The sequence below is a fragment of the Chenopodium album genome, chromosome 22, assembly GCF_948465745.1.
Source record: "Chenopodium album chromosome 22, dcCheAlbu1.1, whole genome shotgun sequence".
NCBI classification, from domain to species: Eukaryota; Viridiplantae; Streptophyta; class Magnoliopsida; order Caryophyllales; family Amaranthaceae; genus Chenopodium; species Chenopodium album.
Window position 1 is genome coordinate 35,789,136 of NC_137855.1, and position 25,666 is coordinate 35,814,801.

The 25,666-nt window shown below is 33.9% G+C and overlaps 3 protein-coding genes across 5 annotated transcripts; 2 read left to right on the forward strand and 1 right to left on the reverse strand.

Annotated features, from left to right (window-relative positions):
• Positions 1–1,576: 1,576 nt before the first annotated feature.
• On the reverse strand, positions 1,577–6,673 carry LOC145603779 (uncharacterized). 3 transcript variants are annotated; one of them, XM_081659762.1, is made up of 4 exons: positions 6,555–6,673; positions 4,454–4,711; positions 2,386–2,449; positions 1,577–1,850 (listed from the first exon to the last, which is right to left on the reverse strand). In XM_081659762.1, the coding sequence occupies exons 2-3, from the start codon at positions 4,685–4,687 to the stop codon at positions 2,393–2,395; spliced, it is 291 nt and encodes a 96-aa protein (XP_081515888.1). In that variant the 5' UTR covers positions 4,688–4,711; positions 6,555–6,673; the 3' UTR covers positions 1,577–1,850; positions 2,386–2,392. The 3 variants fall into 3 exon arrangements, with proteins under 3 accessions (XP_081515888.1, XP_081515886.1, XP_081515887.1); XM_081659760.1 differs by having other exon boundaries at positions 1,577–1,864; positions 2,385–2,449; positions 6,555–6,672; XM_081659761.1 differs by lacking the exon at positions 6,555–6,673 and adding an exon at positions 4,952–5,092 and having other exon boundaries at positions 1,577–1,864; positions 2,385–2,449.
• A 251-nt stretch (positions 6,674–6,924) lies between these two features.
• On the forward strand, positions 6,925–11,312 carry LOC145603777 (uncharacterized). The gene is made up of 7 exons (XM_081659757.1): positions 6,925–7,025; positions 7,837–8,148; positions 8,390–8,485; positions 8,569–8,652; positions 8,806–9,751; positions 10,036–10,236; positions 10,622–11,312. Exons 1-7 carry the CDS (start codon positions 6,976–6,978, stop codon positions 11,072–11,074), a joined length of 2,142 nt encoding a protein of 713 aa, XP_081515883.1. The 5' UTR covers positions 6,925–6,975; the 3' UTR covers positions 11,075–11,312.
• Positions 11,313–15,085: 3,773 nt separating this feature from the next.
• LOC145603759 (ADP-ribosylation factor GTPase-activating protein AGD5-like) lies at positions 15,086–24,640 on the forward strand. Its single transcript, XM_081659743.1, has 11 exons — positions 15,086–15,314; positions 17,750–17,808; positions 17,916–18,006; positions 19,466–19,520; positions 19,615–19,705; positions 19,830–20,064; positions 21,727–21,943; positions 22,038–22,213; positions 23,553–23,798; positions 23,896–23,954; positions 24,200–24,640. Exons 1-11 carry the CDS (start codon positions 15,264–15,266, stop codon positions 24,357–24,359), a joined length of 1,440 nt encoding a protein of 479 aa, XP_081515869.1. The 5' UTR covers positions 15,086–15,263; the 3' UTR covers positions 24,360–24,640.
• Positions 24,641–25,666: the final 1,026 nt, after the last annotated feature.

Genomic DNA, 25,666 nt, shown 5'->3' on the forward strand with positions numbered 1-25,666 from the left:
TATAAACATTAACAACACTCATCGACCCGTGTTTTGTCATAATTCCCAAATGGTTATTTCCAAGCAGGATAATTGCTTCTACATCACTAATTCACCACCACTACAAAGCTCCTAAATGTGTACCAAAGGACTACAATTTGGATCTGCAAAATGCCTCTGTTCATACTTACACTTAAATTGTGGCATGCATAATTTATGTGTACTTTCCTTCCATATTCCAGCTCTTTGGTTTAATATTTTTTGTAATGAGTATAGTGATTTTGTGAAACTCTTCAACAGCACTAATTACCCATAAATAATACGAAGTACATGTGCTTCGATCTTGTGTTAAAAAGGTACATTTACAAGATTACTCTAAGATATTTTTTTTGTGTTCCGCCCGCTTTACCCTTTGGGCTAATCCGAATTCGGGGATTAGTTTTAGGTGGTGAGGTTTCAGTCCACTGCCAATTGTCATTGAGAAGGATCGAACTCAAGTCCTTCCTACCAAGTGTAGTCCTAATCACCACTACACCAACATTCAATTGGTTCAGACTGGAATTTTATGAAGGTGTAGTGTTTTAATCTTTTTAAAAGAGCAAAGAAAACATCTTTTTAAAAGAGCGAAGAAAACATCTTTTTCTGAAGATTAGCAACAACACTAACAAGGACACTAGCTAGACATTGTGAGCATGTAGCAGCGCAAGCAAGAAGCAAGAAGCAAGAAGCAAGAAGCAAGAAGCAAGAAGTGGGTTTGTTGGCACTCTTGCCTATAGGCACAGCAAGAGTGGAGTTGATAGTCAACAAGGGTTTGTGACATCAAGTAAGTCCAGGCAGGCACAAGCGGATCGAATGTATCAGTTTCGAGGTGTTTTAAACATGTGGCGCCATAATATCTATAAAGGCATACAAAAGCATGAGGCAACAATGGGTAGAGAGCTTGAATTTCATTAATTCAAGTTTTACACTAATCATAGTATCATACATTAACTTTGAACATATTTTCTTAATAAGGGAGAAAACCAAAATGGGTCACTAACACCGCAAGGACCTGCCAGGGTGCAAGATTCATAACTACTTCATTAAAGAACCCTCCAAATTCTGGGGCAGCCCACTTCCAGTAACCCATTTTACTTCATTAAAATCACAGTCAGACCATTATAAACAGTTTTCAGGTTATGAAATTCATATTATACACTTGTATGTTAAAATTTAGTCAAACACTCAAAACTATTGAAATTCATAATAACTTAGATAACTGAAAACAAAATATAGTTTTTTTAATTTATAAAACAGAAATATGAAAACAAAAAACGATAATTTACCAACCCAACGAACGATTTTTAAGCTTTTTGCAAGATAAAATAGGTGAGCTTTGCCCAAATCCCGCAGATAGCCACGAGTTACCCTTCTTTTATCCCTACAAAGCATTTTTACGTATTGCTAAACTTGCGATTTAACATACATTTCTTTTATTCTTGAACACACTTGGGTACATTATTATTTATGTAATATAAACCCAAGAATACAGAAAGGCATAGATAAAATCAATTGCAATGAAGAAACAATGAGCATCATAGTACTAACAACAAGCACATACGGAGTACTAATATACTATTATTACTGTGATTTATGAAAATTAGAGCTTAACTATCAGCACATGAAAAGCACAACTTTTTATACACATTAACTACTGTCGGTGATATTTGCAATTGTGATTAGGAAATCGAAAGTGGTGTGTGTTAGAACTCCCTTACATTTTATCATAACAAGTTGCAGCTTCCTAAGGACAGTGTCAAGAACATTAGAGGTTACATTCTGTAGCATTCTTGTCTCTGCAGGCGCTTTGACAGTACAATTGCAGATGCATCCTGTAGTGATTCAGCATGCACAAGGAGGATATTAGTATATGGGTTCATAGACAAAAGAATGTTCATGGCTGTGACTTTGATTATCCATACTGAAATCAAGATGAAAACTAGCAACGTAAACAAGAAATTGAAATTCTGAAAGACTAGATTTCTGAGATTTCCGTCATTTCAGCATCACTCCTATCAACATGATTGTTTCTTTGAATGATGCAAGATGATTGCAATGATTCACAAGGAAAATTGAAGTGGTTTCATAACATTCATCATGACAGGAAGGTCCAACAGATTCTAACCATTCAAGCGAGAAACCAATCAAATCAGAATAGCATTAGCAACAATGTTAGTATTCTAAGTGCAACTAGGTGGGTCTAGTCCTGCCTAGAGAGCAAACACGGCTAGAAGTACCCGGCTACCCACTCTGCCCTGACGGCCTGACATAACTTGTTACTTCAGAATCAAATCAACCAATATTGGGAAGAAAAAAAACATTGACATTCAAACAAATAATAAGAACTTCAATTTACACAGCCATTACCTTCTGCTTAAATGGACAGCCCAGCAAAAAGCAACTCCAACTCCTCATCCTCAGATGCAGATCTCTAAGAAAAACCAATAAACAATTAATCAGTTAGGGATCAGAATCTTCCAACTTCTTTCACAAGCCCAAGTAACTGGGACTAAAAGTCTAAAGAATGTTTAAAATAATGTACAGATATATATACAGCAATCACACACCAAGCTATGACCATAATCCCAATTCCCAAATGATCTCGGATTAAAGGTAAGATTATATTGTAATGCTATCTTCATGGTAAGTAATAAAATGATAACTATATGTGCCTCCAACACAAAAGGAATTCTCATTCAAAGATCAAGCAAAACTGCTAAGCATTAAAAATACAGTTTCAACTGCTATTGACTCTGCATGACAACTCAACCCCCCTCCAGCACCATTTTTCAAGTACTTCACCCTTTATTTCACGATCATCAAGTGCTTCTATAAAATTTGCACTAGTATCTTACCTGTCCAAAAAATAAGCATATTTCTCAAAGCTTCCCAATCGTGATAAAAAAATGCCGAGGAACAACCATCCCGGTACATTGTATACAACATAATGACATAATCAGCTCCTTCTAGAGTTCAAGTCTGTCAAAAACTAGGAGTAGGTTTCCAACCACCATATTAGACAAAGCCAAAAGAACCTCTCACACCTGCCAACAACTTTGCAATTAAATAACAATTTCAAATTTCAAATTTCGCCTGTTCCAGTACATACCTGCAAACTTCATGAACCCATCACAACAAGTTTCACTTTAGCAAATGACAGTCATACGAGGGAGACAGAAGCAAAGCAAGAGAATAATCATTGTATTCATCTCAACCTCAAAGTATAAAAAAGCTCAAGGCTCACTGAAGTGAGAGGGGTTCTGCAGCACCTAGGGTACAGGTAAAAAAATTTGGCCAGCTAAAAAAATTAGGCTGATGTTTGGTACAGGTGCGCCTCGTGCGCTTTTGGTGCACCTCAGGTCGTGCGCCTAACCAAAAACGCCTCGGCTGGACCAAATTAAGCGCATACCACTCATCGCCTTGCGCCTCAGAGCTAGGCGCACTTTAAAATACACTGCTCAACCTAATCCATTTCACTAAATTGCAACACTTGCCTATTTTGAATGCTTTATAATAATTGCAAACCTTTCTTTTTTGGTAACTTTTACAACTTCATATATATGCCTACTCCATAATTGCTTTGGGCCACTCTTTCTCTCTTCCCTCCTCTCTATCTTCATTCATAAACATTTCTCACTTTTTACTTTTTGCATTCCCTCTCCACTTACTTTAATATATGTGCCACAATAAAAAGTTGCAATTCTAGTGAAACGGAGAAAGTAGTAGATAGGAACAACAAGCTAGTTATTTACCTTTAACTCTGTTTGTGACAAGGGATAATAGCTTATGTGATAGCAACATAAGATAAATGACCAAGCCCACCATAAAACTAATTGAGAGAAAGGCAGTCCAAGGACCAAACAACATCATTGCTCGTCAAGAAAGGTGGCTTAACAGTTACATAATTTCAAACCTCTGAAGTCATGGGTTGCAGTGGAGGGTTCCAACTAAAAAAAGCTTCCCTGAAACCTCACAAGGTTAAAGGTTCATCCTCATAAGTCATAACCTTAATATGTTTTTTTTTGGGTTTTTTATTTTAATTTTTACATATAGTCGGACCTTCAGCCTCTAATCTCCAACAGATGACACCTCTTTTTAGGATTTCTTTGAATTTCAACCCTCTAAGGACACTAGGTCCATAGATTAAGCAAAACTCATGAACATGATGATTTGCACAGGAAATCATGTCTGCTCAGCATCATAAAGATTAAACATGGAAGTAACATCATGCAAGCAAAGTACAACAGCAACAAAGCCTTAGTCCCTAATGATTTGGGTTCGGCTAATTGCTAAAATAAAATATGGGTTTGCCAATTAAAACATGATAAACACACATTCAACAGGGCTATTAGAATGGAACATAGATGTAATAATGTATGAGGTAAGAGTCAACATCAATATCAAAGACAAAAAAATTTAACAAATTTACACCTACCTGAATAGTCATGAGCTGGAATATTTTACTGAGAACACGGCGACGGTGAATGGCATAGCTACTATTAGCAGGCAATTGATGCACCCTCTTCATCTCTTCCTGAACTGCCATCTTTCTCTCCTCTTCTCCCAATTGCTTCCATTGGTTTTTGGAGTCAGTAGACACACCTCTACTATTAAGCATAGCAGAGGATTCTGGATCTTTAAAGTGATTTTGATAATCCGGTTCCATCATTCAACGATGGCAGAAAATATTTAACTACAAATTTGACATATCAAATAGAATGAACAAAATGTAGCTTGATGAAACAGCATAAGATGCCACAAAGGCCCACAACTAAAATCTTACTCATTTCATAGAATGAGCTTAAAAAAAAATATTGCATATTGATTACTAAAAAAAAGAATCTTATAATTTTTTCATATCATAAGCTATTTTAGTAAAAAAAAAAAAAAAATGAAGTATTTAATATTTTAATGTAAAATTTTCAGCTTTTACCTTCCACTTTTCTCTGTTATCACCTCAATTACCATCACATAATGCAATGTTTAAGAAGGGCCTTTCAGTGGTTCAGCCAATTGATCTACTCTGTTTAGAGATTCCAGTGCTTTTTAACCATGCTGTACCCAAAATGCTCTATACTTTGAAAATAAATATGAAAATGTAATCAACTAATTCTGCCTTGACAACACAGCTTCCATAAGATGCGACTTTAACAGTACCCTAACCATCTATTCACAACCTTTTTTAATCATCAAATAATTGGCCTAGAGTGATCAGCGAAAATATACTATGTACTATATAATACAAATGAATATACATATAGATGGCTAAGTTCAGGTCATTGATACTTGTTCCCGTGTTAAGTTCAGGTCATTCAGCTATCTTATGAAAAGCTTTGCACGGTTTTAGACTATTAGTCCAACATTAAAGTGCCAAGTTGACTACTTGAGGTTTTAGGGTAACTAAAAAAAATTTGACAGCAAAATCACTACTATTATAACATATGAAGTATATTCCTTTAAATTTTCCTAGAGTAAATTTGTAACTAAGTTTCCCACACTTGAAGACATAAGGCTAGAAGTTGCACTACTTCCTGACAGGTCTGATATCATCTACTCCATCTAAGGCAGGACACAACATTTCAGAATACACACCGCGGACTTCCACCTAGTAAACACAAGAACCCACCAGATTTCATCTCCTGCTCACCGTTTCCTTAGCACATAAGCTTAGCATAAATGTTAATAAAGCACAAAGATTTCATTACCAAGCATTGAGAAATCCTCAACTCCGAACCAGTAATCACACCTCATGCGTTTAACTTCAAATTCATTTGAAGATCTATACCTAAATTCAGACTCTCCAAGCTATATAAAATTTAAAAAACTTTATTTCCTACTAAATTCGAAAAATTACGCGCCTTTTGCATAACCAAGCTCTTTTTCACAAAGGCAAACATTCAGTTCCTACATCCATAATTAATTGTCACACTATCCCAACCCCACAATTGATACTTTGACAAAATTTCAATACTAAACCCTTTATATTAGCCATTTCATTCTTATGCTCACCCTCACCTCATCACTTGACCCCTGTAGCGGCACATTAAGAAATCCAATCATAAACTAACACCAACCTCCAACAATCGAATACAAACCATCCAAAATAGCATACTTTATATGTAAGAATTTATTTCCAGACATATACAACATTACTCCTCAGCAATATAAACTCTAGATCACATTGCACAATATAAACTCCTCAGCAATCTCACGATTACATGATTTATAAACAAAAATTATAAACTCTAAACCTGATCATAAATACAATACACCCAAATCAAGATTCTTTAGACCTAAATTTCAAAGTATTCAAACCAATTATAACCGCAAATATCTCAAATTTCTTCCATCTTTCACTTTATAATCGAACTGGGTTCATAAATTTGAGTTCAAATCAGTAATCAAACACTAGATAACAAATCTAATTAACCCATGAACAACATATACAAGAAAAACAAAAGTTCCCATTTTTTTTTTTTCAAAGATAAAAGTAATAATTTGAAATTGAGCATATAAATAAAGAAATTCAAGCTCACCAATGGCCAAATGCAGAAGATTATCTTCAGAAAAATTCGCAGCCTTTATAAATGATACTTTTTCTTTCTCCTTGTTCGTTCTCTTGCCCAGAACACCGCTGTTGAATTAAAGAGAATTTGATGGCAAAGTAGTATTGGACCATGTCTTATGCTGGTCCAGACCACAATAGGTCTAAGCTGCACCCTGGTTAGCCATAACAGACCCATCAGGCCCATAACCCACATAAGCCTGTCAAAAAAAAAAAAAAAAAAAAAAAAGAAAAGTGAGACAAAGACCAACATAAATAAAAAATATTTAAAAAAAAAAAAAACTGTGAGATTATAATTAAAGCCCCAATTTCTCCCAATTTATTCACTTAAACACACTTCACATCCTCTCTCTTCTTTATAACTTTCTCTCACTAGGACATTGAAAATCATCATGGATATTCAAGAATTACTCAAAAATCAACCAGATTCTCCAAAAAAGAGGTAAATTTACATGAAGATTTACATACTTTGCATTTGAACATTGTTTGCATTTGTCAGAATTTTGTAGATGATTTTTTTTTTTGTGTTGAAAATTAATTTTATAGATGATTTTTTTTTTAGGTGTAGAAAATTACAACTAAAAAACAAGTATTTTAGAATATAGATGAAGTCACGACGCAAAGATAAATTTGTTATAAGTGAATAATTCATTATTACATTGTTGATTTTATTTTATGAAAATAAAATTTTGATTAAATACCCTAAATTGATTTTACAACCCATTTTCTAAAATTTTCAAAATCAAAGGCAAGAAAGGTGTTAAAAGTCCAATTGTAGATCTCAAAGTATTGAAGGATTTAGCTAAACATGTTGAAGATGATAATGGGAGAAGTCCAAATAACAAGTATGTTATGTACATGTTCATATAATTTGTTCATATGTTCATTTCTTGTATCCTGTCAAAAAAATATTGTTCATTTCTTGTAAATTAAAATTTTGTTATTATTTGTATTTATTCAATCTTATGTTTATATTATGTGATATCCATTTTAATATGCGAGATTCATTACTCACATATTATTTTTCTAATATGCATGTGAGATCCATTTTAATTAATTTGTTCCTCAATTGTTCATATTTTTTGTCTTTTCGTTCAAATTTATTATCAGTGTAACTGCCAGGGCTCATTGTTAAATTCACTTAATGTTTGTATTTTTTTTCACTTAATGTTCATATACATTAATGGTTTTGTTCACTATTGTGGAATATAAATTATACGGAGTAATTATTATGTAATATAATTTGTAAACAGAGATGAAGAACCATCTTCAAATCCTTGTGAACAACCCCAGAAAAATTCTGAACAACAGCATATAGAACAAGGTGATATGCAGTCTACTGATATTTCTGAACAACTACAAGAAGTTTCTGAACAAGGTGCTAAGCAACCTACTGAACAAGGTGCTGAACAACCACAAGAAATTTCTGAACAACCTAAAGAAATTTCTGAACAAGGTGTTGAACAATCACAAGAAATTTCTGAACAACCTAAAGAAATTTCTGAACAAGGTGCTAAGCAGCCTCTTGAACAAAGTGCTGAACAACTAAAAGAAATTCCTGAAGGGTATGCTATTTCATTAATGTTTGCTTAAATTCATATTTGTTTTCTTCATGTTATTATTTTGATTGCTCTAATTTTGTTCACTTTTAATTTAATCCATAAACTTATGTAATTTTATAAATGTTTCTAAAAATTCTTTTTTTTTTTTTTTTTTTTTTTGTTCATATTTTTAGTGTTGGTATTCATTTTCATGAAATAGGAATGTAAGCGGTTTATAAACTAACTATTCTGTATTTGGACACAGAAATGAACCAATTCCAAATGCTTCTGAACAAGGTGTTAACCAAACTAATCAAGAACTTGAAAAGACTTCAAGGCAACCTACACTAGAAATTACAGTGTAAATACACTATAATTTGAACACGTTCATATTAATCTGAACTCTATTCATTATTTTTCTTCTCATGTTCATTCTTTTCACAGAGCTATACCCGAGGAAAAAAATACACTTGAACAACTGGCCATTGCTTCTGAACTAGAATCTCTTGCAATTGTTGCTGCTGTTAAGTAAGACACTTAATGTTCATTTTTATTTTATATTTTGTTCATTTTTTTATATTCAAACACATATGTTGCAGCTACATGTATCATTTACTATTCCTTTGTACTCAATATTTTAGTGACTTTGTTCATTTCTTGATACATACCTCAATTGAGAAGAAAACATGTTGCTCCGAAAAAGAAAGCGGTGGGAAATTCAAAGAAGGAGAAGAGAGAAAGAATTGAAGGAGAAAGTTCAAAGAAATCAGTAAGAAATTTAAAGAAGGTTAAGCTGTTGAAGGAGGGAAACGTTGAGAAAAAGAAGAAAATTGAAAATAAAAGAAAGAGAGAAACAAAAACAGATTACAATTATGAAGAAGTGATGAATCTTGATGATGAGGAGGATGCTATTTTGGATGATGAAGATAGGTTAGGAGTTAGGGTTGGACATTTGAAATTCATGAGGTTTGTAAAACATTTGAGCCCGCCTCAAAAAGAACTTGTTGTTCAAATGGGGTTTGGATCTATACTTGATCTTAACCTTCCTCAAAATGACCAAAAATTTTGTGCATGGCTTGTGAAGAGCTTTGAAGAAAACAGTTGCACATTGTATCTACCTTACAACAAATCTATTGAGATTTGTGAAGAGGATGTAGAAGTAGTATATGGAATCCCACGAGGGGACAAAATTGTGAAAGAAGTTGAAGAAGTAGCTGAATCTAATGATGAAAAAGAGGAAGAAAGTCTTTTAACAAGATGGAGAAAAGCTTATTGCATTACTTCTGGAAGCCCCAAAACACATCTGATTTTGGGAAAGTATGAACCTGAGGAAAAGGAGAAAAAAACTATGAAGAAGACGGCTACAAAAATTGTTCCTATTGAAAAGAACATGGGTGAAGCAAATGAATTATTTGTCATTGATTTCATTGTGCTAGCTGTGAACTGTTTGATGAAATGCAGCCAAAGCCTCCACTGTCATTACAAGTTCCTATATTCATTTCGCGATTGTTATGAAATCAAGGAATTTAATTGGTGCAAGTACGTACTTGATAGCTTGATGGATACAAGCTCTGATTGGAAAAACAACACAAAAGGGTTCTATAAAGGTCCACTGCCTTTTATAATGGTATGCCTATTTGTTCATAAATTTATTATTGCTGTTCATAAATGTTATGGTTGTTTTTTTTTTTTTTTTTGAAAACAAATGTTATGGTTGTTCATTTATATATAATTTGCTTATAATTTTTTTTCATTTAACTTTTGTTCAAAATAGTATGCTTGTTGTTAATTTATAATATGAGGTTTGTTCATAAATTTTTTACTTATGTTTATATGATCACTTAAGTTTTTCATATTTTTTTTTATTTATTGTTCATATCCTTATAAGAATTATTTTTTATGTTTGTTCAGTTATTTTACTTTGATCGAGTGCAAAGAAAAAATATTTCACCACCAAGAACTCCACCTCTCATTTCTATTTGGAACAAGGATATGGTTTATGAAAGAATGAAATTGGAGAACAATGGTTTTGGATTAGGAACCGTGTTGCCAAGGATCCAAATCCAAAGACCTGAAGAACAACAAGAAAATGTGCCCCAAAAAACTGATAAGGTATATTAATATCATATATTCATAATGTTTCTTCTTATGTTCATAAACTATTAATTAACTTGATTTATATATTGAATTTTTTGGCATGTTCATGTCATTAACATATTGTATTCATATTCATTTAGTAATATATAGTTTATATGTTCATATCTTTAACATATTATATTATTCTTCATATAAAAACATCTCATATCATATAATAATAGTTTCTATGTTTTTATCTTTAACATATTATATTCATATAAACACACCTCATGTTGATTTATTTATTATTTATGTTCATTTAATATCTCATCACATGATTATAGATATATAATATTTGTTCTAATGTTCATAAGAGAAAATTGATTGTTCATATAATCTATATCTTATGTTCATTTTTTAGGAGCATTTCATGGAGGAATTTATTGATTTGGCTAAGACTTTGGGTGGGTATTTTTCAAAGATGGCTGAAAAACTGAACCATGCCAAAGAACTCTTCCCAAAAAATCATCTTTGCAAAGCAGTGGAAGAATTCATCAAAAAGAAATTAAAAGAACCCTCGATCTTGAGTCAAGAGGAAGAAGTGTTTGGGCCTGAGTCTTTCTTGAATGCATTGGATGAAGTTGAGAGAGATTATTTGAAGAGAAAAGCAGAAAAGACATCAGCAGCTAAGGGAAAACAAAAGATTAGGGATTCATTTGACCCAAATGATCCTTGGAACCTGACGATTCATGGAACTCCGACTCTTAGCCCACAACAAGCTCAAATTGTAGGAGGAAGTGGGGTGAAGATTAACAGTGACCTTGGGCTAGGACCCTCAAGTGGTGTGCAAGAAGAGTTTGCAATGTTCGTCTGAATCGTCTGAATTTGATCACATGTTCAAAAACCAAGCCGCAACCATGGAAGAAATCTTCAACCATCAAATGTCAGATGACTTCCAATATCATGAAGGGTAATGAAATTATAAACTAGACATTAGTGTTTATTTTAGGGAGCTAATGTAATGTAAATTTTTTGGGAAAACTACTACATTTAAATGAACTATTATTATGTAATGTTATTTAAATGAACTACTTTTGTGGTGTAAATTTTTTGGAAAATCTAATGAAGTTGAAAGGAAGTAGTATAATATAATGTACATTTTTGGACGAAAAGAAAAAACAAAAATGTGATGATTTATGAGTAATTAGAATAATTAAGGGAAAATTAGTAGTTAATTGAGTGATTAGAGATCTCGGGTTGTTTTCAACAAAAAAAATTTACAATTTGGTTTCTCCTTGCCAAAAAATTTTTATAAGGTTTTTTCCGACAAAGTAGTTGTTATAAATGGTTTTTTCTAACAAATTTTCCTAAAAGTTATGGTTAATTTTGCTACACTTGTTCATTTAATTTTTCTTTAAGTATCTAATGACCATTAGAGAGACTAACTTTTTTTAGCCTAGCTAGCTTTATAATGGATATGGAATTAGAGAAACTATGGTATATTTATTTGGTCGTGTCAATGATCGATGTCTAGTCAACTTTATAGAATTACAAGCCTCCTTCTAGCCCATTTTGAAATAACATGGAGAGCTCTTGGAGATGACCTACTAACAGTCTAACACCTGCATATAATAAAGGTCTCCTCTATCATAATCGCTAGTTGAGGCTCCCCTAGGTTAGTACTTAGGGCCTGTTCACATTTACTTAATTTCAGTTCAGCTCAGTTCAGTTCAGTTCAGTTCCAATCCGTTCAGTTCAGTTCAGCTCTTAATTTCCCTCTCACATAAAATATTCATTTCAGCTCAATTCAGTTCAGTTCAGTTCCAATCAGTTCAGCTCAGTTCAGCTCCAATCAGTTCAGTTCAGTTCAGCTCAATTCAGTAAATATGAACAGGCCCTTAGTAGGGAAAGGAAAGTTATTCAAAATTATAGTGAAAATTTATACTAGTAATAAATATACCTTCTCTACTATATTTGGAATTTTCTCTGAAAACCTGAAGTTGAGGATATAGAAATAGGACTAGATCCAACACTAAGGATGGGTGTTAGCCAACTTTTATAAGTGGACAATCAAGTAGATATCTTATCTTCACAAAGCTTGGAGCCTTACAAAGCAATCACGTTCATCTAAACAATAATTTTCGTTGAATGGTAAAAGTAAATAAGCGGGAGCTGAGGTCTTTCATTAGGGCAACAAGGTTGTAAACTAGTAAGCAAATATTGTTATTAATTAACTGTGAAGATGGAAATTGTCCGAATTCCAACTGCGGATTTAGAGAGATTTATTTTTCTAGAATAACCATATAAGAAATATCCTTTTAGACTTTTTGTTATGAAAATATCTATTGTGGATGACTATTATCCCATGTACTATCTAGAATACTCTAGAGTTGGGTATTTGATCTTATCCGTTGATGGAACCCTAGGCAATGTACATCTATATATATCCCGTACTAGATGGAATATGAAATACAACGTAACAATCTTCTCTCTTCTCTCTATATTTTCTCTTCCATATTTAACACGTTATCAGCACCATAGCCATATAAAAAATAAAAAAAAAATTAAAAAAATTAAAAAAAAAGGTACGTATATATTGCAATGTTTTTGATGCAATATGTTATCATCTTCCTAACTTGTATTGATTTTTTTTTTTATGAGTGAATATATTGATACAATTTGCCTAACTTCGTATGAGACAAATAATAAGTTCGTTCCATGTCAATTATTCTCTCTAATCTTCTACTTGTATAGTAATATTTATAATATCGTAGATGCTTGATCGTCGCAATTTTACTATTATTATCTTATGTATAGCTATGTATTATTTTAGCTTGACTATATTTTACGAATGCGTAAAAGATAAATGTTGCGAGTATAGGAGTACATGTATAATGTTGTTAATTTGGCTAATAACGTTTAATATATACTTTTGGATGCAACTACTTTTAGATTTTTGATTAGTCTGGCAATAAGAGAAGGACTTGACTTACGTTTGATGGATGTAGTCACAGCTTATTTATATGGCCCACTGGATAATGACATTTACATGAAGCTCCCAGAAGGATTCAAGCTGCCAGAAGCAGCAAAATCTAGTTCTCGAGAACATTTCTGTATTAAATTGAACAAATCTCTTTATGGATTGAAACAATCTGGGCGAATGTGGTATAACTGTCTAAGTGAGTATTTGTTGAAAGAAGGTTATAAGAATGATCCTATTAGCCCATGTATTTTTATAAAGAAATTTGGATCGGGATTTGTTATAATTGCAGTGTATGTTGATGATTTGAATGTCATTGGAACTCCTGAAGAGATTTCAGTGACTGTCAATTATTTAAAGAAAGAGTTCGAAATGAAAGATCTAGGAAAGACAAAATTCTGCTTAGGGTTACAAATAGAGCACCTAGAGAATGGAGTCCTTGTGCATCAATCAACATACATAGAAAAGGTTCTTAAAAGATTTTCTATGGATACAGCACATCCATTGAGCAACCCTATGGTTGTAAGATCACTTGAAGTAGAGAAAGATCCATTCCGACCTCGGGAAAATGATGAAGAAATTCTTGGTCCTGAAGTACCGTATCTTAGTGCAATTGGAGCACTAATGTATCTTCAAGTCATACACGACCCGACATATCATTTTCAGTTAATTTATTAGCAAGGTTTAGTTCATGTCCAACCCAAAGGCATTGGAATGGGATTAAACATTTACTTCGTTACCTTCAAGGTACGAAAGATATGGGTTTATTTTTCCCAAAGTTGTCCAAAGAAAATTTGATTGGTTTTGCAGATGCAGGTTATTTATCTGATCCTCATAATGGTCGGTCACAAACTGGATATGTGTTCACATATGGTGGTACTGCCATTTCTTGGCGTTCCATGAAACAAACCATTGCAGCTACCTCTTCCAATCATTATGAGATTTTAGCAATTCACGAGGCTAGTCGTGAATGTGTATGGTTAAGGTCGATAGTTCAACATATAAAATAAGGTTGTGGTTTATCATCTGGGAAAGAGGCACCAACAACTTTATATGAGGATAACGCAGATTGCTCAACTTAAGGAAGGATACATCAAAGGCGACAGAACAAAGCACATCTTACCCAAATTTTTCTTCACTCATGATCTTCAAAAGAATGGAGATATAAATGTATTGCAGATTCGTTCAAGTGAGAATTTAGCTGACTTATTTACTAAGGCTCTTCCGACAACAACATTCAAAAAGTTAGCTTACAGCATTGGATTGCGTCGTCTTAAAGATCTCAAGTCATGAGGGGGAGTTAATGCGCGCTGCACTCTTTTTCCCTTAACCATGGTTTTTTCCCACTGGGTTTTCCTGGTAAGGTTTTTAACGAGGCAGCATCTTATGCACATTATAGTGTATTATTTTGTACGGGTTTTATAGTAAATGTTAGTTATTGTTTTATCCAATAAATAGTCATCCAAGGGGGAGTGTTATGAAAATATCTATTGTGGATGACTATTATCCCATGTACTATCTAGAATACTCTAGAGTTGGGTATTTGATCTTATCCGTTGATGGAACCCTAGGCAATGTACATCTATATATATCCCGTACTAGATGGAATATGAAATACAACGTAACAATCTTCTCTCTTCTCTCTATATTTTCTCTTCCATATTTAACACTTTTTATTTTTTTTATGCAATTGCTTAAAATTGTTGTTATAACTACCATATTTCCAACTCAATTAACATTGTAACGGGGACATCATTCGAGCCAAAAGCCAATTGTAGATTAAAACCAAGACACCACTATAAGTCATCAATCATATCATTCATAAATCAAATTTTTTTTTTTAAACAAAAATCAATAATAATTTCCATAAATATATGAATTTCTTTAGTGGGAAGGTTTTTGATTTGATTAACCAAGTCAGACCACAATCTCTCTAATTGCCAGGCTTTGCTTAACCCAGATAGAGAGGAAGACAGAAGAACAGGAGGAGAGAGATTTTTTCCCAATTCAATTTCCCAATCATCTGTTTCTTCTTCTTCTTCTTCTCAATTTTATCATCATCATATTCAATAATTCAACAAAAATGAACGAGAAAGCCCACGTCACCAAGGAGCTCAACGCCAGACATCGCAAGGTCCCTTTCTCTCTCTTCTCGATTTGATTGCTTTTTTCATTTGATAATCGATCCCTAAGTTTGATTTCTTGATTACCCATGTTTTATTTTGATTTGGGTTTTTTTTGGGTTGATCTTGATTTTGTACAAGTGGGAATTTGGGGAAATGGTTGAAAAGTTTTAATTATGATTATTAGATGATTTTGGTTGGAATTTGGTGGGTTTTCTGGGGAATTTTGTGCTATTTGCGTTTGTGGGATCCTGTATTTTATTATTGATTGGTGGTAATTTTTGGGATGATTCCTGTATAAATCCTGGTTCCCATTTGGATGATTGGATCTGGGTTTATGCAATTTAAACCATACCTTTCGTAAATATCTCGAATTGATATGATCACTGAGTTTGGAATTTGGAAAGTTTGCATCTTGGATAGATAGGTGTTGTTTAAGCATTTAGTTGTGTTCCATTCTGCCTTTTGAGTGTGGGTAGCTGTTTATTAGGGCTAGTCATGGAAGGCGAGACTTTACGTTCATCGTATTGGTGTGGAATTCAGTTTTGAGTTACTGCACCTTTGTACGTCGATGGTCTGTCTATATAATTTTTGTCTGACAAGGTAGCTATTCTTTTACTATCTACCTAAAGCTGCTTGCAAGGGTACAGCTCATAGTGAGGTTGGGGGTGGTATATGTATGTAGGTGTAGGTTTGAATACCGCGAGTAAGTATTTTATCTTGTTATTTTATGTAATTATATTTCAGAAGTGTATAATATAGTTGATTGAAAGAGCAACAACTAGGTTCCTACTTTGCAACAAAGTAGGTGAAAATGATCATTATGTATTATGTTTGATTTATTACTGTATTCTAAGTGACTTTTTAAGGTATATAGAATAAAATTTAGTCACTGTATTCCAAGTGACTCTATAAGGTTTATTAGAAGAAAAGTTAGTCATTGTTCAGTATACATCAAGTGATTTCTTAGGGTCAGTTTAGGCTATGTAGAAGAAGATGGACACGTCTTTTTAATTCAAGCTTGTCTCCCTTTTTAATTACAAATTTAGATAAGATAAACTGTTCTCCAATTCTGTAACTCTGTCCTTTGGGGATCTTTTACATTTATTGATCCAAAATACAGAGTGACGTAAGACACATACCATAACACCTTAATAAGGTGAAGAGAACATAGCCTTAGTAGTTAGCAAAATTGATACTCCGATTTCATAGTATTTGCCAATTTAGGCTTAGAACTGTACGTATTACAAATCATACTTGGAACCTATGTTTGAAATTGTAATCTTTGGGGTTAATAGCTCACCCTATGCTGGCTAGCTGGCCGCTAATTATGACGCAGCTGTTTTCTCTACATAATGTGACTTTGCTAGTATGATTCTAGTTGCACCCAAAATATTGATTTTGTTTTGACCCATTCATCCTATACCAAAGGATATCATTATCATTAACTAGCATCATTTCATTTTATTTTACTAATTTTATGATTCCCATCCATGCCCTTACCATTCAATTAATCAGTCATCCTGTTAAGGTTTCATTTTGTAACAACCATTGTTGCCACATTCTGGTTATTCCGTCTTTAGGAGGTATTCTAGTATTCCTTCTGTCTATATTTGAGGATTGTGACATGCTATCTTAGTTTGAAATAACATGGCTTTGAGGCCCAAGGCCTGGTATAGTGGTACCTCACATCTGGATTGTAGTGGAGTTTGATAGATTTGGCAGATCCATGCATGTGTTGAGGTAAAGTTGACTAGAGCTGAGTTACCGACTTTCGAATGATGGTGTTGTTGTTGGGTTTGGTGGTCTGCAGGGTAGGTGGTTCTAAAGTTGGCCTTCCAACTGTAATGGTATGCAATTGATTGGGGTGATGGTGAAGGCTGTCCATCAGTCCAGGTATTCCCTGTTTGCGTAAGTGTTCTTCTACTTAGCTTCCATTGGGGAAAATTCAAAGTAAAGTGACTTTGGCTAAGGGCCTTCACGTGAGAAGTTGCACTTGCAGATGCATAATTCCCATGTTCTTAGATTCTAGAGAAATAATTATTTAACCATTTCCGAGCTAGATTAAGCTGCACATGTTTTTGTAGAAGATTGCTAATCCCCTCCTTCTGTTAGTACAAGTGACCTTTGTAAAATGATAAGCTGTATAAAATAGGCTTCGCATCTTGGAGTTCTATAGGCCAAAGCTTCTTCAGTATCCAAACGAGGATGTTGAAATTGGGGATTGGGCCTGGATTGATCTTTGCATTAGGTCCACCTTTCCGTACTTATCATGACATACTTCTTAGTAAAGTAGGCCTTTTTTCTGGTGCTTGAATCAGAATGCTTAATTAGTAATTTAATGTGTAATTATTGAATAATTTTTTTTAATTAGATATCTTTTGATCATTGAATTTACTTTTTACTAGACACTAGTCTTAATTAATAATTTTTTCCCTATGCACAGGTTTTGGAAGGGCTTCTTAAGTTGCCTGACAATAGGGAATGCGCTGACTGCAAAACAAAGTAGGTCCTTGGAAACATTAGGCCTGAATGTGTAATTGTTCATATTATTTTGGTGGATGGCATTTTTGTTTATTTGTATCACTAACTATATTATTGCCGACACACAGAGGTCCAAGATGGGCAAGTGTGAATTTGGGCATCTTCATATGCATGCAGTGTTCTGGAATCCACAGAAGTCTGGGGGTGCATATTTCGAAGGTATGTCCTAGTATTCATTGTCAGTTGGCTCTGTTAAATACTTAAATGTGGTTTTATATGTTATTATCAAAGCTGTTGTTGTCTATATTTGTTCCCAATCAAATACTATTATGTCTAATCTTGTATTGCTTTGTGATTAAGATTTGTTTCCTCCAGAAGTAGAATTAAGGCCTTGTATATGTTGAAATAAAACAGAAATTTGATGGCTGGGGAATTTGTTATTGGTATAGCTTTTTTTCCTTTTATCTTTTTAGGCCAATTCTTTTACTTTCTGATAGTGGCAATTGGATTGCCTTGGAAATGTTAGAATTATGGTTGGGAATGCTGCTATTTGACTTGTACAAAATTGTAATTGAGTGAAAGAAATCTTGTCAGCCTTCTTTCTCAGCTGACTTTCCTACCAAGTGAGTCAGTAATCAGAACTTCAGCAGCATTTTTTTGTTGGGCTTCTCAATATTATTTCGAAGCCTTATCAGCTGAGATGCTCAAGCTCACCAGGTCTTGTTGGGCCCTCATTTTGGCTGCTAATTTTGTAACAACATCCCATCTCTTTGTTTTCTGTTATTAGTATGAGCGACATCATTAAGTTGGGCAGTGTCAAAATCATCAACCTTTCACTCAATAGTAACCTTAAGGAATAGAACCATTATGCTGGATGGTGATTTTTGAAATCTAATATTTGACTAAAGTAACAATTTTAAAGAACTGTTCATATCGAATGATGTTGTTTGGGCACTTGTGCTCCTTGTCTAAGTTTAGGACAGCTCTCTTTATTGGAAGCAGTATAAAGTTGACTTTTTGTTTGTTTGAGTTGGGTATTCCAAAAAGAAGTTGATCATAGGTTATTACTTATTAAAGAGCTTAACATTAAATTGATTTTCTTGGGCCAATTCTAAGATATCAGATATATGTAATTTTATTCGCAATATGTCTACATTGGTTCAAATATCCAATTTAACTCAGTAATTTGCTCATCCATTAAGAGATGAATATGTTTGTCCACATGAAAATGACTGATATGATTGAGATGAGATATAGTCTATGATGATGGTTTTGTTCACCTTGCAATTTTCAAAAGTCTATGATGATAGATTTGTCTTTTTAATTAAAACTTGTTCTACTTAGATGTCAAGAATCCTTCATTTTCTGTCTTATGGAGATTGAAGACAAAAGTGGCTTCAAAGCCTTGAACTGGATGTGGTGACAACGTTATTCCCAAGTGTCACTTATTTGCTGAAATTTAGTATTCCATTAATTAGGCTCTTTAAATTTTCCATGTGAAGGTCCTTTCTTTCTTCCTTTGCTATGGTTGTACAATGAACTGAATGAAGTGCTCTCATTTTGCCCACAATCTTTTATGCCCCATTGTGACTTGTCCTTAGCTTTTGATCTGTCTCATGATAGACATATGCACATATCCTCTGAAAAGGACATTGTTAAATTTGCGAACATTCTGCAGGTGAGATCAGCAACACTCGACACATGGCTTCCGGAACAGATTGCATTTATTCAGTGTAAGTGTCCATTGTACTTTTGAAAGTTGAACTCTTTCTTGTGGAATTTTGCTTCACCTGAATTACTCTATTGCACCTCTCCTTGTGTACACAGCCATGGGAAATGAAAGAGCAAATAGTTATTGGGAAGCAGAATTGCCTCCCAATTATGATCGAGTTGGAATTGAGAACTTCATCCGTGCAAAGTATGTATTTTGAGTTACCAGAAACCACTTTGTTTATTATTCTTCATTGGGATTTTTTTTAATCCTGAGTTTCCCTTTAAATCTTCACATTGAGGTTTAAGTCATTGGCTATGGCAATATACAGGTATGAAGAAAAGAGGTGGGTTCCAAAAGATGCTAGTCATGGATCACCGTATAGTGGAGGGGATAAGTACATGCCTTCACATCAATCAAGAGTGGAGGAAAGGAATGGGCATGTAAATGCTAATAAACCTGTTAATGTGATTGAGGAGAGGAAAAACACTGTTCTGCCTAGAACTAGGGAGACCAGATCAGCAGGGAGAATAAGTATCCCATCCCCTCCGAAAGGAATTGAGCATGTAAGTTTGTTCCTGCAGATTTGAGCATCACATGTATGATGCACTGGTTCAATTTTGATTTGGGTGTTTTGCCTTTTGTTTTGTTAGATATATATAATCTTTTCTGATAGTTTATCGCCTTTTCCAAATCTTGATATATATGGCAACTGGATGGCAGTTGTTAATGGAATAATTCTTATAAATCATTCCCTCTAAATTCTTCTTATTTGGCATACTTTTTTAAATCTTTTTTTTTTCTCCAGATTTCATATGATTTTTTTTCTTAGTCTATTAGCAGTAACTTGGGGAATAAGCTAGAGGTTTGTTAGGAGGGATTTTCTATAAATAGGTCTTATTAGGTGGAATAAGGATATGTTGAATATTGAGTGATTTGTTACTGGGAGAGAGTGAGCCTTTCGAAAGCTCGTATTAGGAGAGAATCCACCTCTCGAAAGTGGAATTATCAGCTGATTTACTGTAATCCTCATCTTATCAATATAATCAACAATTTTCTTCTTAATTTCTGCCATTATTAGTGCTGTAAGCCATGTTAGTCCCTAGCACTTCCTTTCTCTCTTTAGAATCACCCACCAAATATATCACTTGTTTGGTCAGGTATTTTTCTTTTGGCACTTGTTTCAAGTTGTTTTCGACACATTATGTTGTTTATGATGAATTGTAAGTTATTGTATGTTTAGGAAGAAAGCTTACCTTAACTGTTGAAAAAAGTTTACTGAACCAGCCTTAGGGATGGGTATGGCTATAAATGCTCAACAAAGCAGTTAGAAAGCTTTATCAAAAGGCAGAAATAAGTTAAGGAGGGAAAGAGGAATCAGGAAGTTTGTAAATAGAGGAGGCTAGGAAGATAATGGATCATCAGAAGTGTTGAGAACTTTATTTTAACTAGCATAATTGGAGCAACAATCTAAGGTAGAAGATGTGAAATTGATGAATTTGAAATTAAAGTAAATTGAAGACAATTGTCAAGTATTTGAGAGCTTGACGCCTCCTAAAGCTATGTTAAGCTCAAAATAAACTTCTCAATTCTTCTCATAATCCATTCTATTCCTATAGTCCTCTATTTTTGACTTCCTGATTCCTTCCCCTCTTTAAAATGTTTTAATTTTTTTTTTTCATTTTTTTTTATTCCTCATACGTGAGGGCATTATAGCTTTATCTGATCTTTCTTCTTAAAAAAAACTTAGACCAACTCTTTGCTATTAGAGGGCTTTAGAAGTTGGATTTTGTGGCCATTTTGGCAGTGTATGAGATTTGATTCTGGGATTGGGTATTCCAGATGTTACATTGTTGTTGTTGGATATGACTGTTGAGATCTTTATAAGGATATAACAGAATTAAAAACAAATCCAAATTTATAATGCTGGTGGCATGATTAGCATGTAAAGAACCTGCTGCTAGGCTTTTCCTATGTCAAATTCCTTGATTGATGTTCCTATGTCAAATTCACTGCATAAAGTTGAAAATATTACATTTGTGTATGTAATATTCTCTTTTTCAGTTATTAATTGTTCTACTTTTTATTGGATTTCATGGTCTTTATATAAATCATTGGATGGATTGTTCTGCATCTGACTGTAGCTTCTAGTTTAACATTCTGCATAATTTTATCCTCTGGTTCTCTGGCTTCTGTTCTTTTTCTTAATCTTGTTGGTTTTCTAACAGTCTGCTCCAGTTCATCAGCCTCAACATGAGATACAGAAACCTGAAGCAACTGTTCAAGAACCAGAAGTAATTGAGCAGGCGGCTAACACAGCTTCAGCCCCCCCTCCTAAAGTTGATTTTGCTACTGATCTTTTCAACATGCTTTCTATGGATGATCCTGGTGAAAGTCCTCCCGAAAGTGCCAATAATGATGATAATGGCTGGGCAGGATTCCAATGTATGTACACAATTTGTCTTGTCTAATCTGTGTGTTAAGTTCAATGATTTTGTTGTTGGATTTGTGAAATGTACTCAAATTTCAATGTCTGCAGCTGCTGGGCAAACGTCAACTTCCGAGAAAGCTGAAGTGAAGAAGGATGTTGACACTAGCAAGAAATCTTCTTCTGAATTTGAAGATCTATTTGGTGATTCTTCAGCATCCACTGCTCCAGTTTTGCAGCAACCTCAGAAAGATGCAAAATCAGATATTATGAGCCTGTTTGAGAAGGTTTGCACCTTTTTATTAATAAACATCTTTTTACTTGCCATTGATAATAATGTATTTTATCTTCTTGCATAACAGTATATCCTGACTTTCTATACTAGTATTCTTGTCTATGTAGGGTTTTGTATGCTTTATTCAGGAGTTCTCTGAAAATGCAGTAGATTTAGCCTTTTTATAGGAATTAGCGATTGTCACCCAAATTCAAAAGGAGGGCATTGCAAAAAAGGAAAAAAAAAAAAAAAAAAAAAAAAAACTAGCCCTTTAGCTGTCAAGAAATAATTTATTTACAAAATTTTAGAAATGAAAATTGCACGGAAGCTAAAGTTTGCCTTCATCTATAGAAAAGCCTCAAAAAAGCATCTTGAATCCTGATGAGGATAAGCTATACCCATACAATGATACAAATATATTGATTTCTTTCTTTCCAAGTGCACCCAATTGCCAATTGATCATCCTCCACACATTGGCAAGATTACTCTATTCATCCTTTTTTTCCAAGTTGCAAGAACATCTTCCTCAAAATAGGGCTGGGCCCAGCCCAACCCAAATAACACTAATGCTTGGTGCTAAAGAGAAAGAATGCAAGGGCAGAAGAGCACACACGAATGATACTGGTGGGGAACATAAGTAGCCTCACCTGTACTAGGTTGCTGTTCATTTTCAGATAGCCAATAAGATATTTCTCTCCAAAGTGATATTCACATTGATTCCTTGCTGTTATAGACTAGCTAATCTGACTTGTATTTTTGATTTAATAAGGTTAAATAATAAAGATGAAAGCTTGATAATTTGATAGATAATGGCTAAAAGCTTACAAAGGTAGTAGGTTTAGCCTACAAAGCTCCTATTAGTGACTTGAGGTCACAACTCTCCTAATAGTGACTTAAGGTCACAACTCTTCTAAGGAACTACTCCAAAATTCAGCCTCCCCTCTCCTTTCCCCCCCTTTCTCTATTTATAATAAAATAAAGGACTTAACCTAAAGATTCTAGAATACCCAAAGTGCCCCTCCTTTAATCAGTTTATTACACTTGCTTCATATTTTCTTTTTTTCTTGGAGTGGTGTGGTAGTCTTATTTTTCCTTTTGCTGTGTTTTTGGAAAAGATTTCATGTGGATTAAGTTTTTTTTTTCCTGTTCTTTTTTGTCGTCTGGGATGTTCATCTCACTTTTCCTGGGGCTGTTTTCATGAACTTTGTGTAATCTTGGCTGAGCTCTATTTTTAGTAGTTAGTGACTCAGTGTTGCCACTCAAAATCTTTCTGATGCTCCACTATATTTTTTTTTCTAAGATGATGCATCAATCTAAACTCTGTAGTATTGTTTTATATGGTTGACATGCAGTCAAACATGGTATCACCATTTGCTCTTCATCAACAGCAAATTGCAATGCTGGCACAGCAACAGAGCCTTCTTATGGCTGCAGCTGCTCAAGCAGCTAATGGGGCTTCAAAATCAAATGTAAATATGCAACAACCTGGATTAAATGGCACCAATATGCCGACTCAAAACTGGCCAGGTCTTGGGTATCAAATTCCTGGGTTGACTATGCCATCAGCTGGTCAGAATGAACTGCCAAAATCAGCTCAGGTGAAAATTTTTTTGTAACACCTGAATTTTCTTTTGGTGTCATTATTTTTGATTTGGTAGAGCGGACTTAATAATGCATTTTATTTTTGTGAAGCAGGTTGGGAACCCTCCGTCAATGCACCCAACAGGAAATCCTTCCTCTTTCCCAGCAATGGGGTAAGTATAAGAAGCTTATTAGCTTGTCTATCAGTCATTGCTGCTCAGTTTAGAATATCATAATTTATCTTTAATGACGAAGAAAAGGATACCAAACACTGCTCTTTGGGTTATTGGTAGAGTTAGATGAAAGATTTCACGCCTTCACTTGAATCTGTAAATTTTAAGGTTGCACTTCTCTGTATGGACAATGATGGCTTTTATAATCTTTCTGTTTATATTCTGCTGCTTTTTGTTGCTTGCAGTTTCTATTCTATGGGTCAAGCTATGCCTGTCAATGGCGCAGCTGCTGTTGAAACGAGTAAAAATTCTGCAGCATCTGCAGTTTCAACAGGGACTTCAACGCAAAAGACAAATGATTATGACTTTTCATCACTAACCCAAGGGTTGTTTTCAAAGCGATGAGTTACCCTTGGTAGAGTTTTCTGTTCAAGTCGTCCTAATTAGGACCAGAAAAGTCACAGGGAGATGCAAGTTCGAGAGCAATATCCTCCATTGGTTTCTGTAAAAACTATACGTAGGGCATTTTTAAACTGTTTGGTATGGCTCTTTTGTATGATTTGTGCTTGAAATGTAATTTTTTTTGGTGGGTCAATAAGGATGAGTTTTGACAGACCAAACCATTTGTACCTTATGATTTAGCTTCTCTGGAATCTTTCTATACAACCAATGATTCTGAATTCCTATGATTCATTTTTATTATCTGTAGATTTCACCATTACTGTTCAATTTAGATGTGATTTAGTAAATTTTTAATCACCTAACATGTTAGTCAGCTAAAATCCATACAAATTGTAATGAATATTGACTATATTACAAGAAAATATAGTAACGATGTCCATTAAATCTAGCACTTAATACGTAACAGGTGACTAAATGGAGAACAATTATAGGAAGATAACTCCTCCAATTACACCATAACAATCATAAAATAGCTACCGTCCACCAATTTGAAGTCTTTGGTAGATTTTGTGTCATTAAATTTGTATAATTCAAAAGTTAGTTAAAAACCAGTACAAATTCACTGTTAGGCAGTAGACTTATAGTAAGGACTCAGCTGATAATCATACGCAATTCAGTTAATCTTGCACTAAGTAGAGCTGAAGGGTAAAATGTGTGACATAATAATGTAGAATAAATCAATAATATAATGATGATATAAGAGTTATAACATAATGGTCAAAAAAGGTTGAAGTGACTAGCATTTTAGCTATGCAAGGTATCTCTATTAGCCATACATAAATCTATTCCACTATTTTTTATGGTTTGCAATTTTGCATCACAATGTTTGGACCAAACTTTTCTTAAATTATGGTATATGAAACAGTTAGAACTTGAGGGTTACATCAAAATGTTTGGACCATACTTGTTAATGTTTGCTCTAATTTTAGATCCCTAATTGTCACGTTATTCCTCCTTTATTGGTAAACTAGATTTAGATACATGTGATTCGTGTTTCAAGTTTCAAAAAATATGTACAATAACTTTTTTAAAAGTGTACATAAGAAAGTAAGAATATTCTTTTCAGTATATTTAAGTTGTGTTGTTTATTTCACCAAAAAAAAAAAGTTGTGTGGTTTATCAAACTTCTCAAGAGTTGACTTATATAATAGAAATGAGAGATAATTTTCCATCAATTGCTGAAGTTGTTCGTTTAAATGAGTTGGATATCCCATAAGTCCCAAACCGGAGTCTGACTGTCCTCACAAAAA